Source organism: Clupea harengus, chromosome 23 (genome assembly GCF_900700415.2).
Source record: "Clupea harengus chromosome 23, Ch_v2.0.2, whole genome shotgun sequence".
NCBI classification, from domain to species: Eukaryota; Metazoa; Chordata; class Actinopteri; order Clupeiformes; family Clupeidae; genus Clupea; species Clupea harengus.
Genome location: NC_045174.1, coordinates 11,378,615 through 11,393,357, shown reverse-complemented (window position 1 = coordinate 11,393,357; position 14,743 = coordinate 11,378,615). Strand labels below are relative to the sequence as shown.

Below are 14,743 nucleotides of genomic sequence, written 5' to 3'. Positions count from 1 at the left end.
AGTGGTTGCGTATTACCTAAAGAAGTGTTTCTTATTGTTTAACTATGTTCATTAAACATCTCACTAGAGTCTTTTTAAAAAAGTACAGGTTTCTCAGGACAGCAAAGGGACTTCCCCCCTAAAAAAAGATTTACATATCTATAGAGGTTCATAAAACTGCGCCTAGATTCTGTCAGTGCAGCTTCAGTCTCAGGGGAAGATGCGATTCTACCTTGGCCTTATAGTTTACATCACTCCTTTGTCTCTGGCAAACCAAAAATGTGCTCCGAATCAGTATTACGATGGTCTGACTGAGCGCTGTGAGCCTTGCATGTTCCGGTGCAGTTCCCCACCATCGGTTTGCACCGCGTACTGTAGGCCTACTAAGTGTAAGTACAATTCTGATTTCATAATACTTCAGAACAAGATATCAAGTCACATTTAGAAGAATATAGAAAAGCATTTTTGCATAAACATTTGCACTGATCTAGAAGAGTAATATCAGCTATTACTGATCTTCCATTAGATGCCTGTATCACTCCTCTGATGAATCTTTTACCATTTCCAGTAAACATATCTAGAAACTGTGATGCTTTACCTGACCCTGTCTGGTCCGTTCCAAGGTATGCATATAGTAGGCTGTTTTACAAATGATAGTACAAGTAGCTACGAGGCCAAATATCAATAAGCTAATTATGAAAATTGTTTTTTAGGATTGCGCCTTATTATTTAACAAACAAAAAGTTAATAAATGCCATTTAAAGTGTTTAAACCTTCTCAACAGTGTAGTCTAACTTTGTCAAGACAGAGCTGTCATGAAATTTCTCTACATTTCTCAAGCTCAACCTGCCTTGTGCTCGTTCAATTTCAATTTCCAGAGCATATGTTGACAAAAATACATTTCTGAATGATGAAGGATGAGCCTAATTGCTTCTTTTTCTGATGTGAAAATAAAAGCTGAACCCCCAGATCTCTCTGAAACCTCAGAGTCACCGAGCTACAACCTAAGAGTGATTTTGGTGGCTTTGTTAGTGTTCCTGGGAGTCTTCATGGTCGTGTCACTGATCCTGCAGTTTCTGAGAAGAAGGACTTGTAAATCTCTCTCCAAAACCAAAGGTAAATGAAAGGTCATATAGACCTAACGTTGCCACAAAATACCAAGGTCTTGTTAAATATAATGCTGGGTTGTAGAACTGAGGACAATCAATATGCTTTTACCAGTTGCGTTTATGTGCAAGTCATAGTCAATTTTCAAGTCAACAATAGGCAAGGATTAGATGTTTCTTTTCTTGAAGTAAAAACAAGAGCAAACAAACTGAAAATTGCTCACAAGAAATGAAAGACTTGCGGTGACCAGAGTGGTGACCAGATTTCTGTGACATAAGGTGACCAGATTTCTGTGACAAAATCCGGGGACATTTTCAGTTCAGACACATAAACAAATCCAAAACAGTGTAATATTTGTATCTTTGTAAACGAAAAACGGGGACGTCTGGTCACCCTATGCTAAAATGCTTGTGCTACTGAATGCAATCTGGGATGTAGATATTTGACACTGACACTAATGCTAAACTGGAGACTGCCCAATCACACCTGCTCTAACCATGTCACACAGTGCCTTGCCAGGAAGAGGCAGGACCAACGGTCTTGCAAGAGGCCTTAGACATCCAAGGAATGGAGGAGAACCTAGCTGGACTTGGCCAAATTCACCAGGAGGAGCAGAGTGAAGTACTTCCCAACTCCAGTCTGCCCCTGCCCTCCACAGAGGAAGGCACAACTGTGCTAGTAACGACAAAGACCGGACAGAGCGACTGCTGCAGGGCACAAAACACTGACAACATGGCTCTGTACCTGTGGAGGCCTGGATTTGTGCCCTGATTGAAAGCCTCGAAACACCACAATCTCTGAATCTCACTGGGACTTCAGTAATGAAAGACCTATAATGAATTCAATAATTTCTCAGGGCTCAAAATGGTGTAAATATAAGATACATTGTATTTGTTCTTAGCTTTCTTTCAGATAGTAAGTGTAGTTACCACATGTTTGCACGGTAGCCTATGTAAGGCAAATATTATAAGATTGTGACAATTGTATTGTTTTGGCATTATATCAATACAATTGAATTGAATTGAAGATTGTGGAATACAAAAACAAACAAACAAAAACATTAATTTGAAAAAGATAGCCGCTCAGATAACAGTAGATAGAATCCCGTTTAATATAGCGTATAAGTATGTTTCATTAAATCCAATACAGTACTCGGTCAAAAAAGCTCAGCTTGCTGCCTTGACAACTACTTACACAGCCTTGAACGAATACGTGGTTGGGCAGATCAGTAACTTGATTTAATCATGTGACCAATCTGACCATGTCATGTGGTAACAATGCCGTGTCATGTGACCCATTAGCTGAAATGCTGTTTCATTTTCGAGCGTCCCAACAACAGGGTTTCAAATAAATTGTTCCGTGTCTGTTAATAAGTGATCTACATCACTGACATCAATTTCCCGAGGCAACAAGCGATGTCGGTCACATTTATAACACAATGCTTCCGCGAACGTGACACGCTATTACTATTTAAAGACCTGTTTACAGTCTGAGGACAGGCCTTTGCATCCTGCTAGCATCAAGGACTGTGGAGTTGTAGGAGCGCGCGGTTTAGATGTACAAGAGGCGATACGGACTTCTTGTCCATCGTGGCGGATCTATGTACAGTATGATAAATTAGGGCAAAGCAACCGACACAGACTCATTTTTTGATGTCACATTTTGGGAGTACCAAACCACAAAAACGGATGCTGTGTGGTGAAACACACCTAACAATCTGACACCGACTGTCAGAATGAACGGTGAGTCGTCAACAAACTCATGTTTCTTTTCCCGAGCGCTGATTTTGTACTATTTACCACCCAGTTAGCCAAAATTATGGTATGTGCAAAACAAATAACTAGTTAGATCGAGGTAAGATTTTTACTTTGGCTTTAGAGAGTGTCATCGTCCTGAGGACTAACCTATCTCATATAGACAGGCTGTCGATCACATATTGTGTTAATTGTATAAGTAGCCTATTTATTGTTCATTTTGTATTAAAGGACTTTGGAGACAGTGTACTATGATCATATCACACGAGTACTTCACTCACTAATGACTAGTGATGATTTAGAAGATGTGACGTGCAGTCTCCCCTCTGTTATACATTTAACGTAGTCCAACACAACCATCTTAGTCAGTATTGCAGGTAGTATTTAAAAGCACTTGTAAGCACAACTTAGCTTCTTTGCATTCTTAAGCAGCAGGCTTATTTGGCTGACCAGCATTTAGTTTGTTTACAATGCAATCTTCAGAGGTTTGTCAATGTATGACATTTTGTCTGCTGTGTGTGTAGTTCCCGCAATAGTTTCAATTTTTATTTTGTGAGCTTGTTTCCTATCTAGTTTGTAATAGTGATGTACTCTAATTTTCATACAAAATACAATAAACATAATGAAGTCCCAATCCATTATTGTGACCAGAAAACAATAAGGCAGAGGAAGTGTTGGACAGATTCAGTCAAAAGCATATGGTCCTTGGTGGTGAACACAATCTAAATTGGTTAGTTGCCAATTGTCAATTCCAAGCCAAAGCTCCATGATAACAATGTTCCTGTAAATCCTATAAAGCTAATGTATTGTATTACATCAGACTTCAGTTGTAATAGTTATTTTTTTTTAAACACTGCATTTTAATTCCACAAAACACAAAAAAGGAATACAGTACATAAAATATGTCACCTTTTGTTGATTATTTTTCCTGTCTTTCTGTACAGCTTCTTCATTGGGATTCTTTGGGCTTTGCTTTGGGTGTTTTGAGTCATGGTCATGGAAGTATGGTATAGGGATTGCTTTTCTTGTAGCTGGTCATAGATAATATACCATCATTGCAGACACATAGCAATTTTTATCTGGGCTAATCCATCAATAGGTGGACATGGACCAAATAAAAAAAAAAATTTACTGTAGAAAATATATAATATACATAAGAGACTGAGATTTAATCCACAAGGCCTCTCATATGTTTCATGTGGCTCCCACAGATAAGTGCCACTTAAATGTCATCACAGGCAGAGGCAGAGATATGCAAAGTGTTGGCCTGGGGACTGTTGTAAGTTGACAAGTTGAAAAATCAGTCTCAGTAACGTCAGTCATGCTATATTTATGTAATTACTGCAAAAAATAAACAACAATTTTCTCTGTCGATTGATTATTACTTTGTGTTTATTACTGAGATAAAGTCTTGTGCTAGATGCTATTTTCTACTTCCAATTTCTACCTCAAAACTTCACCACAGCACAAAGAAGCACATAGCTAAAGACAAATTGACATGTTTTCCATGTCAACTAAGGGCCAAGTATAGTGAGCCATAAAACGTAAAGCTTACCATACCATAATGCTTAATAATAGATACCATGGCAGCTGTACAATAGCACCACAAAACCCTCCAATTTGTTATGTCATGACGGATTCACCCATTTTTTTTTTTTTTTTTCAAAGCAGTTAGCACAAATGGCAAGACAATAGTATGTTAGTGCAGATGTGTATGATAAGGTTATCTGTTATAAAAAAAACACAATTGGACACGATGCAGTAACACAATAGCTATACAAAAACGACACAATGACAGCAAGTATACCATAGACATTTTGTCAATCAGTGTACTTCCTGTAATTTGCTACATCGAATCTGTTGCAGTGTTGTCATTTAGTTTCAACTGTATTCCCAAACGGCATACAGTTAAGGTTAACCTGCGGAGGCTCCTTGTATTTGTAGTTGTTAATGAATCTATTAATAATCAGATGCACTGATGTCCTTTTCAGGCACTCAGCAAAATGACCTGAAAAGACAACACTTGTTGGAGAGGCTGCTGGATGCAGTGAAACAGGTGAGGTGGTCGGTGTTTGCTTGGCTTCCCTGGAGTGCATGCATGTATGCTAGGCCAGGTTTATGCTGTGTGAAACGGTCAAACGAAGAAGCTGACCGGAACTCTCTGTCTCTCTCTCTCTGGCAGTGCCAAATCCGCTTTGGGGGGAGAAAGGAGATAGCAGCGGACTCAGACAGCAGGTCAGGAAAATCTCAGATCTCAAGCATTCTCATTAAGTTTGAATGGCTCTGTCTTTATATCCATCATCAATATAACTACACCAGTGTCAAATTGCTATTGGAATGCAGAAGTGTTCTCATGATACTTCTCTCGCTCGCTCTCTCTCTGTGTGTGTGTGTGTGTGTGTGTGTGTGTGTGTGTGTGTGTGTGTGTGTGTGTGTGTGTGTGTGTCCGGTGTGTGTGTGTGTGTAGGGTGATATGCCTATGTGCCCAGTTTGAGTCAGTGCTCCAGCATGGCCTGAGGAAGAGTCGCGGTCTGGCTCTCACTGCAGCTGCCATCAAGCAGGCGGCCGGTTTCACAAGCAAAGCAGAAGCAGGTACTGCGGACACCTGTGTGGTGCATGTGTGTGTATATGTGAACCCGATGTTCTGGTTACACACAGCCCTTCGGGCTAAAAAATGCTATATATCTTTGCCCGTTTAAAGTTTTGCCTCAACAGAGATATTTCGTCTCAGATTCGGTAATTAATACATAACCATGTACAGAGATATTTAACTAGATAACAGAAGCAAGCCCACTTCTTCTCCTCAAGATTCACCATTACAACTCTTCAGGCCTTGACTGATAAACCTGTAGTGAAAAAACAGAGAACTAAAGTGGGAAAACGTGCACTGATTACTGTAATGTAGTCTTAAATGTAGACATGGATTTTCTTCCGTCCGTAGTCTCTCGTGTACACCTGGGCTGGGAGAAGTGCTGTTCTGAGATACTTAGCTCAATATGTTGAGGATGAAACTTTTCACTCACTACTGTGCTTGAACTCCCAGCACCACTTGGAATTAGCAGCCGCGTTTGGCACAGCCCAGCTTACACCTGGGAGAGTTTAGAGGCAAATTGTCCTCGGTAACTGAGAGCACCTTTCGAGCCTTGGTCTTTCCTCAGAGGAAACAGATGCTGCTGCAAACCTGCTCCGGAAAGGCAGGTGCCGATACTGTTTCATGAAACCAGATGGTTATGCAACAAACTCTCTAAACTGGCCAAAAAGAGAACTGGGCCTTTCTCTCTCTCTCTCTCTCTCTCTCTCTCTCTCTCTCTCTCCCCCCTTTCTCTCTCACCCCCCCCGAAGACTGACCCTGACACCTGCTATGGTTTGGCACTGTGACTAGCAGCACTAGTGAAAATGAGACAAACTGTGATAAGAAGCCGGAAAGTGCCAGATAATCTTGAGAGTGACAGGGCGAGATTGTTAAAAAGGATCGCCGTTTTTTCTTCTTGTTGTCTACCAGTCTTGGGGATGATCCAGTACCCACTGAGCTTATGAGTCAGTGGACTCCTATGATCGACACGGCTATTTAGAGGACTGACAGCACATTGAAGTTTTGATCAAACTTCAACAAGCAAACTTTTGATTATGGAACAGCGTCTGATCATGATTACGTTTTTCATTTTCTGCAGAAGTGTAATGATATCATCTTCTGAGATGACCCAATGGATTTCTAGATCATTTTCAGTTTTCATTTTTCAGTTCAATTTTTAAAACTCCTACATAGTCATTGGAGTTGTTTTAAAACCGCTTCTTTTCTGGCAAGGAGAAGCAGTTTTGAATGAAGTCGACTGAGTACATTTAATTGTTTCCTCATAATGGAACATAATATGATCAGATAGGTTTGTCAGTGTCAGTGACCTGTATGACACGGCTGTAGAATACAGTCTGAAATGAGGACCACCTTTGAACGGGTGAGATGTCACCTGACCGAAATAACAACTAACGAGATGTTTCTGTTATGTTCGTGTTTCTTGCTGTATGAGTGTGATGATGGGGAGGGGTACCGTAGGAGCCGCGCTCTCATTTCTTCCTAATTAGCATGCCCTAGAAACTGAGAACATCCTCTTTTTTTTTTCATGCCCATCTTTTTGCAAATCTGGAGAGTAAAAATAAGCTCTGAGAACTGTCACCCTGTTCATGTGCCCCTTTGTTGCTAAATGTAGCTCTTAGCCCACTCTGGCCTCCAGAGACGCTGCCTTTGGTGTGAGATGGAGGGGGGGGGGGGGTCTCACACTTATCAGACAGGTTTGTCTGCGTAATCTATGATCTCTGGACCAACTTTTTAAGACTCCTGACCTGTTGTGTTTAATGGTGGAGGAGTTCCAGTGGTCATTCTAGTAGGTCGGCTCTGTGTGGTGAACTGGTACCGCAGGCAGAGCACATATGTAGTTCAGATTTCTGAATTATTGAGTACTGCCCGCAGGCGTTCGCCTTGCAGGCAGTCCAGTGTGGCAGCTTGTGACCAGGAGCGATATCCGAGAAAAACACAACCCTGTGTCTCATCCTTGTGTTACTTCCCTTTTCCTACGGAACCTCTTGAGCCTGTGGTTCTCATGTTTGCCTTGAGGCTACCTTCGGTCTTACAGGGGCACCTGTTACTTCTGATGTAAAAGCAAGCGTGCTCTACCATCCTGTATGTTTCAACAAACACTCCGTGTTTGTATACTTGTATACTTTTTTACTACCTCTTACCTAGTACCCTAGAAACTTGATTGTTTTAGGGGGAATTTCACCTGTATAAATAGAAATGTAGAAAGTTTTCCTTCAAAGGAACTACTGTTTTTTCACATTTCTGTTATTTTTTCCAAATTTCTTTCTATTCTCTAGAGTTGACCTTCTGGTTCTATGTGAAGGATCACCTGAACCGGCACGAGCTCCAGCGCTTCTATACTCTGCGCCACATCACCTCAGAGCAGGGCCGGGGTCGAGCCTGGCTCCGTGCCGCGCTCAATGAGCACTCGCTGGAGCGCTACCTGCACACAGTGCTGGCCGACCGCACCCGTCTCAGGTACCCAGGGATCCGTGCTGAGGCCTCTGTGTGTGTGTGTGTGTGTGTGTGTGTGTGTGTGTGTGTGTGTGTGTGTGTGTGTGTGTGTGTGTGTGTGTGTGTGTGTGTGTGTGTGTGTGTGTGTGTGTGTGTGTGTGTGTGTGTGTGTGTGTGTGTGTGTGTGTGTGTGTGTGTGTGTTTTTATTTGTTGTGTGATTGTTGGTGTTGTTGTGTTTGTGTGAGTGCACGAGAGATTGTCAGTTGAGGTATTGAGTGCTGTTGCTACATCTACTGAGGTGTTTTGGTATTTCATAGACAGAATGGTCAATTGTGGGATAAAAATGGTTTCGTGTTTCCATTCTCAGTGCCTTTTATGAAGACTGGGCTTTTGTTCTGGATGAGGAGAGGGCCAGCATGCTCCCCATCATGGCTGCTGGTGAGAATTATTTTGATCTGGGTTGTCTATCTACAGTTATTACATTTGTGTGCATGTAGTTGGGCAAAAATGTGTCTGTCAAAAGAAGATAATGTCTTGAATTTTTACTTTTATAGTTTGCTCAACACATATGGTACCACATGCATACTTGAATATGAGAGGATATAATATAATATGATTTTATATATGAAACATGACATGACATGATGTATGATGTGGTCTGATATGATGTATGGCGTGATATGATATGGAAGCATATGATGCTTTATGTGAGACAACCTAAAAAACTGCACTCTTGTTCAATGTCCCAACAGTTCTGAGTGAGAATACCTCATCCTATAGAACATATAGGTACATTGACCGCATCCTATAGAACTGTACTGTGTCCCCTGCATCCGCACAGGTCTGAACTCCATCCTCTTCGCCATCAACATCGACAACGTTGACCTGAACGGGCAGGGTCGCGGCGGAGTGGGTGCGGGCAGTGGCAGTGCCGCGGTGTCCCACCTGCTGAAGGAGTCCACTCAAGGCATGAGCACCCTGTGGAAGGAGTCCACCCAGGGGGTCAGCAGCCTGCTGCGCGAGATCGGCTCGGCCACCGCCGTCATGCCAGGCTTCACCCCGCGCCCGGATGAGGCCTCGGACCCGCTGCCCGTCCTGCCGCGCAGCACCTCCGCAGGTAGGCATGTGGGGAAGAGATGCATGTGGCTTGTACACACACACACACACACACACACACACACACACACACTCGCGCGCGCAGTCAGGTACTTGTGTTTACGATTCATCACATGTTTGTTCAAATACATGCAGGAGAGTCCTTGAAAGTGAGGTAGGGAGAATAATAGGACATATGTATAATCTTATACTCTCAGGTACATACATTCTTACTCTATGTGTACCAAACTTAAGCTTATAGACAGAAAAAAAATGCTATGCAGACACACCTTCTATGCACACATAACAACATGTGAACAGATTATCAAACAGACCAGATGTGTTGGCAATTATTCTACAGACCAGACTTGTTGGTAAAGCATTTAAGAAAAGCTCAATTCAAGTCAAGTCCACAATATGTTTTACTGAAGAACACGGATCGCCAGGTATCTCACTGCATCCCTGGATCCAAGCGATCACCACGCCAGCGCTGGTATGGTGTCACGGAGAGAACTATGTCAGTCTCCTCCCAGATAGTTGCAGATAGATGCTTGCAAGCTGTGAATCTTTAAATGCGAGGTCGACAGTCTAGACAGCTGTATCTAGTTAAGTAGATCAGAAATGCGTGCGGTGCCATGAACATTCGAGGAGTTGTGCTCCAGGGAGATATAAAATTATTCATAATCCGTCTTCACAGAAGGGAAGTAATGACTGGGAAAATTATTTTAAAATTGGAATTGGTAAGGGGAGTAACAGTCATTGGGTACACCCACATTAAACCATGCCAAGAATAGATTTTATGTCTGCCAAGTTTGATTAATCTGAGTATTTCAGACATTTCTTTTCTCTGATGTCAGTGCTTTTTGGTTTCAGTTGAATGCCTGACAGGGTGACATGTGACATCTGGCACACTGTGGTAATGAACATTATGCCATGATTGTGTAATTATTATTCAGCCATTAATGGATGTGGGGTAACTGTCCTAGACGAGGATTAGCCGGCGTGCTTGACTGAATTATGTTTTCTCTGAGTTTCGAGATTCTTAATTGAAATCCAGATTTAATCCAAGATCTGGTTTAATCCTATTAGCATTACAATGTTGAAAACATTCATCTCAGAATTATTCTTATATTCTGCTTCATTATTAGCCGGCATCTCCATTTTCAAGGTCTTCTAATATGTGAGGGCCAACGCTGTACATAAAGTTGACTTTGTGGTCTTAATGTACTCAGACACCGTGTTTGTTTGGCTGCAACGTCCCCATCAGTTTCTCTTCCTTGTGCCTCCTCTCCCTCGAAGACTCCGGCCTGAAGAACGTACGCCGGCGGAAGAAAAAGATCACCAATATTATCTCCTTCGACGACGAGGACCCTGACGAGGAAGAGCCTTACGACGGCATCAGGAGCCCCAGGAAGAGCCTGATGGGGACCACAGCAGCGGCGGTCCCAATGGGCGAGGTCAGCCCCGAGGAGGCCCTGGAGCCTCCGGAGCCCCTGGAGGCCCAGGAGGCTCAAGAGTCGCTGGAGCCCTCGCCCTCCCAGAACGGGCTGCTGGGGAGCGGCATCGTGGGCTGGGCGACCACCCCACCCTACAACGGAGTCCCGCTGGACTCCAAGAGCATTGACAACGAGGAGGAGGACGAGGATGAAGATGTGTACGGGAAAGGAAGGGTGGTGCCACAGGAGGAGTCTGGAAGCACAGAACAGTGAGTGTTACCACCTCACCCAAAACATCTAGTTAGAAGAAGCCAATTATTACTGAAGGAATATCTGAATGTCTGATGTTTGAAAATATCTCTCTCTCTCTGTGTGTGTGTGTGTGTGTGTGTGTGTGTGTGTGTGTGTGTGTGTGTGTGTGTGTCTTTCTCCAATCGGTAGGATGGTGGTGGGTAGCTTGTCGAGTGTTTCCACCTGGAGCCCTAGACAGATGCTGACGGAGAACGACAACGACAGCTCAGACATCTTCATCCCGCTGGCCCCCTCGGACGTCTACACGCAGCCAGGTCAGAGGTCAAACGTCCTATCACATCACTGCTTGGTGGTGAACAAAGTAATACAATGCTAAACTGCTACTCCAGAGATTCACTATCTTCGATGTCGGTGTACTTGGAATACATTTAGTGTAATCAGTCAGGTGAGTTGTCTGAAGTTATGTTGAGATAAAGCTTACCTGTCCAACTCAAGGGGGGATTAACCTGTGTGTTTTCAGTCAGTTCAGTGGAGACGGTGGGCTACGGGGCAGACAGTTCAGGCCTGGCGTCTGACATGGAGAAGCCCTCGTCACTGCTGCAGTTCAGGTGAGTTCAGCCTCATCCTTCAGGTGCAAGAGTGGCTGAAGCAAGTTCTGCTCTTTATTTTGTGCCAGGTGTTATGAACGTTTATGACCATATCTCTCTCTCACGCACACTCTCTCCCTCTTTTTTCGCCTCCCCTGCGTCTCAGCATGGAGCCCAGTCCCCCTGTGTCGACGGCACCTGTTAGCGGCATGCTACCCACCCCAGGCCTTCCTGAGTCTATGACTGTCGGTGAGTTCTCAGTGCCCCCTCCTTCTCTCTCTCTCTCTCTCTCTCTCTCTCTCTCTCTCTCTCTCTCTCTCTGATTCTTCTTTGTAACCTTGTCACTTTCTCTCTCATACTGTCCTCTGGCCTTGCATTCAGAAAAAAAAAACTGTTAAATTCATGGTTGAGTGGTCATGGCTTCATGGTGTAAGACAGAACAGACTGTGTGAGGAGGCCATCTTGAGTCACAGCATGCAGTTTGTTTAATCTACTAGATTTACTCCCCATCCATTCGAAGTGGAAATTCCATATGGTTCAAGGGTAGCCAACTGTGACTTGACTCAAAAGCAAAGTTTGAATATAAATGAATCTAGAAATTAGTCAGCCATGCTATGACATTTACATTTACATTTACATTTAGTCATTTAGCAGACGCTTTTGTCCAAAGCGACGTACAAGGGAGAGAACAGTCAAGCTACGAGCAATAGAGACCTAGTGACCTATGACTAATCAGTTCTACTATATAACTACACTACATGTAACTACACAAAAGCGACTATATGCCCAAATTGACAGTTAAAAGACTGTACAGTGTAAAGATTGAACAATTCTGAGGAAAAAGAATCTCTTTACAAAGTTTGTTTCCCTTTTAAGTATTTATCCTCTTGTAATTTTCATTTGAATGTTGGAAAAGTAGTTTCCTCCATGTACTTCTGGCACGGGAAAGAATTCTTTCCAGGCTATTGTACAAGTAAAACTTAACCAATACCACTGTCTTTTAAAATAGTCCTACTTTTTAGGGTTGCCCCGGTATACCAATACTAGAAAGGTATACCTTTCCCTACCCTGACCAGGGAACGGTACTGTACCCCATTTAATTAGTACCGGTACTTTAAGAAAGGCAGTGTTTTAGTAAGAGAGTTGTGTAGATGTGCTACGTGTTTCCATGCCCTGCTGGCATAGTGGCCATGCCATCCGTTTTCTTTTCTCTCATTTGCACACCGCAGGTTTCTTGGTGGCAGAATGAGAGGCATGGCTGCAAGTACAAGTGCTCTTGCCGACCGTCAGCAATGTAAAATATGTCATTATAGCGGAGCAGACAGATGTCAGGGCAAGCCCACGGACTCCACAAAGCCCGTCTGTAAAAGATGTTTCAAAAGGGAGCCAACACGTCTCACTTGACATGCATGCCGGCAGATGTGCCGACCTGTTCAAAGAATTCAAAGAGTGACAGATTAGTGAATGTGACAGAAAAGACAACATAATTACATCATGCCCAGGCTGTACATTATAAGTCAAATGAGTCGGATTTATTTTGGGAACTTATTTTACCATCACAATTTGACGAGGCAATTAAGGGCAATGAGAAATGTTTAATTTGATTTTTATCTTTTTAGCTAACTTACCAATGAGGCAAATGCCTCTACATGCAAACGCAACGGTCACACTGGTAACGTTAACTTAACCATAACTTGCAAGCTGCTAAAAGACAGGCATTGACAAGGATGCAGATCAACACCACCAGTTAAAAATGATCCATGTATGCTCAGTCAGTACTGGTAATCATGGCATGGACGTGTTTTTCAGTAATTATTTCTGTGCACTCAGTAGAGCACAGACCTCCGGCAGTGAGGAGTCTTATTAAATGCTGTTTAATAAGTGATACCTGGTTGCAAATGTAAAGTTAACTATCAAAGAAATCACATAAACTCAAGTATTGGAGGTGTCAGATTATCATGTAAAAGCATTAATAACGCTATGAATTTTATGTAATTATTTGCAATAATCTAATTATTATAATTAAATGTTATAAATAAGTGTAACGGTAGCCAGTGGGTATAGTTCTGCGCAGTGAATAAACCTCACTCCCTGACACCTTAAGAGACGTCCTAGCGACAGACGCTAGCACCCATGGGTTTGAGCCTCCTTGCTAGCACTGCAAGAATGTAACCTTTTACAAGCAGCAGTGTGACATATGAAGGTGTAAAGAGCTGATCTTAATTAAGAGTTCCTTCAATCCTGGTTGGATATTAAAATGAACACACTATGGTACAATAATTCACTCTGGTTTTTGAAGGCTTTGAAGGCAAGAACCCATTATGAAGCCTGGTTATTGCCCTCCATTTTTGTAAATTTTAGAGAACAAGGAGACGCATGAAAGCCATTACGTCGTCATTCACTGCTTGTTAGTCATATAATGGCAAGAACTTTCCGGACCTTTCTGGCTTGCAAGAAGCGAATGCCCATATTCAGGAACACTTCCCACAAAGGTTATTTTTTTTCTTTGACATAAACTAGAGACGAGAAGGTCAGTTCAAGTTTCTAAGCCACTGAAACGGTCATAAATAATTTTCTTTGATTTTAATGTAATTTTTATAGACGTATGTATTGCATATTTTAAACCTATGACGTTCTTTTCGTAATTCAAAATCTTTATCTTCCACACAGCGTTGTTTGTCATATAATGACCATTGTTGTCGCTTGTGTTGAGCTGACTGCAGTTACCTCAGTTGGCCAGTGGGGCAGCGCTCTCTGTTTATGCTGTGAGCTTTGAGGGCAGAGCAGATGAGATCTGCCTGTTTGGAAGGACTCTGTAGGCCGGCAGCTCCGCTTCCCTCCAAGCCAGTGCCGATAAGAGGCGAGAATAGGACATTAATAAATAATCCAGTTTAAAGATGGAGAGATTGTGATGATGATAAGCCATGGCAGGGGTGCCAGGGCAGTACTGGCATCAGCCGAGGGGCTGGCGCTGCCAGCAGCCAGAAGAGATTCTGGCGGCATCTTGCTGCCATGCCAGGCGGGCAGAGCTATGCTCAATTGCAACCGGTTGAATCTGTGCAAGCGCACGTGAAGAAACTGTAATGGATGTGAATTAGTAACATTTTCTCCTGGAAGGTGTCCAAGGCCATTTGTTTTCCCTCAAACCTCAACGGAAGATTTATTGCAAACATTGTAAACCAGCTGTTCTGTCTGCACACAGACATCATATAATTATCTCTCTGCTCGTTATCATATCTTTCAACATTCATCCATAAGACTCATGAATTAAAATAGTAAATGGATTACGAAATATTGCAATCACATAAAACATTGCAAAACTTAATGGAATCTCAACCAAAATGCATTTTAGATTTCTGACCCAATGTTATGTGAAACAATGCATGTTGTGTAAGCCATTGTGCAGTCAATAAATCATCATGTTGGAGGCATCCACTCCGTCTTCCTCCAATGGATGGCACTGTTGGCTCAGAGTCCAGCTGGCGCACCATGAGGCGTCTGGGGCA

At 42.7% G+C, this 14,743-nt stretch overlaps 2 protein-coding genes across 2 annotated transcripts in view; both read left to right on the top strand.

Annotated features, from left to right (window-relative positions):
- Positions 1–183: 183 nt before the first annotated feature.
- LOC116218712 (tumor necrosis factor receptor superfamily member 17) lies at positions 184–4,212 on the top strand. The gene is made up of 3 exons (XM_031561267.1): positions 184–368; positions 937–1,095; positions 1,595–4,212. The coding sequence occupies exons 1-3, from the start codon at positions 200–202 to the stop codon at positions 1,855–1,857; spliced, it is 591 nt and encodes a 196-aa protein (XP_031417127.1). The 5' UTR covers positions 184–199; the 3' UTR covers positions 1,858–4,212.
- The window catches only part of snx29 (sorting nexin 29), a 100,514-nt gene continuing 88,469 nt past the window's right edge, over positions 2,699–14,743 (top strand). The window contains exons 1-11 of the mRNA XM_012838967.3: positions 2,699–2,828; positions 4,832–4,896; positions 5,023–5,075; positions 5,308–5,432; positions 7,710–7,890; positions 8,235–8,305; positions 8,709–8,984; positions 10,262–10,667; positions 10,840–10,964; positions 11,171–11,258; positions 11,404–11,486. Coding sequence (XP_012694421.1) covers positions 2,822–2,828; positions 4,832–4,896; positions 5,023–5,075; positions 5,308–5,432; positions 7,710–7,890; positions 8,235–8,305; positions 8,709–8,984; positions 10,262–10,667; positions 10,840–10,964; positions 11,171–11,258; positions 11,404–11,486 — 1,480 coding nt within the window. The 5' untranslated portion in view covers positions 2,699–2,821. The remainder of the gene's footprint in view (positions 2,829–4,831; positions 4,897–5,022; positions 5,076–5,307; positions 5,433–7,709; positions 7,891–8,234; positions 8,306–8,708; positions 8,985–10,261; positions 10,668–10,839; positions 10,965–11,170; positions 11,259–11,403; positions 11,487–14,743) is intronic.

Bases quoted from the DNA above. Each gene is read 5' to 3' on its own strand.
- LOC116218712 (XM_031561267.1), top strand. From the start codon at position 200: ATGCGATTCTACCTTGGCCTTATAGTTTACATCACTCCTTTGTCTCTG. The intron at 369-936 runs GTAAGTACAATT...TGAAAATAAAAG, and splicing joins GTACTGTAGGCCTACTAAGT to CTGAACCCCCAGATCTCTCT. The intron at 1,096-1,594 runs GTAAATGAAAGG...CATGTCACACAG, and splicing joins ATCTCTCTCCAAAACCAAAG to TGCCTTGCCAGGAAGAGGCA.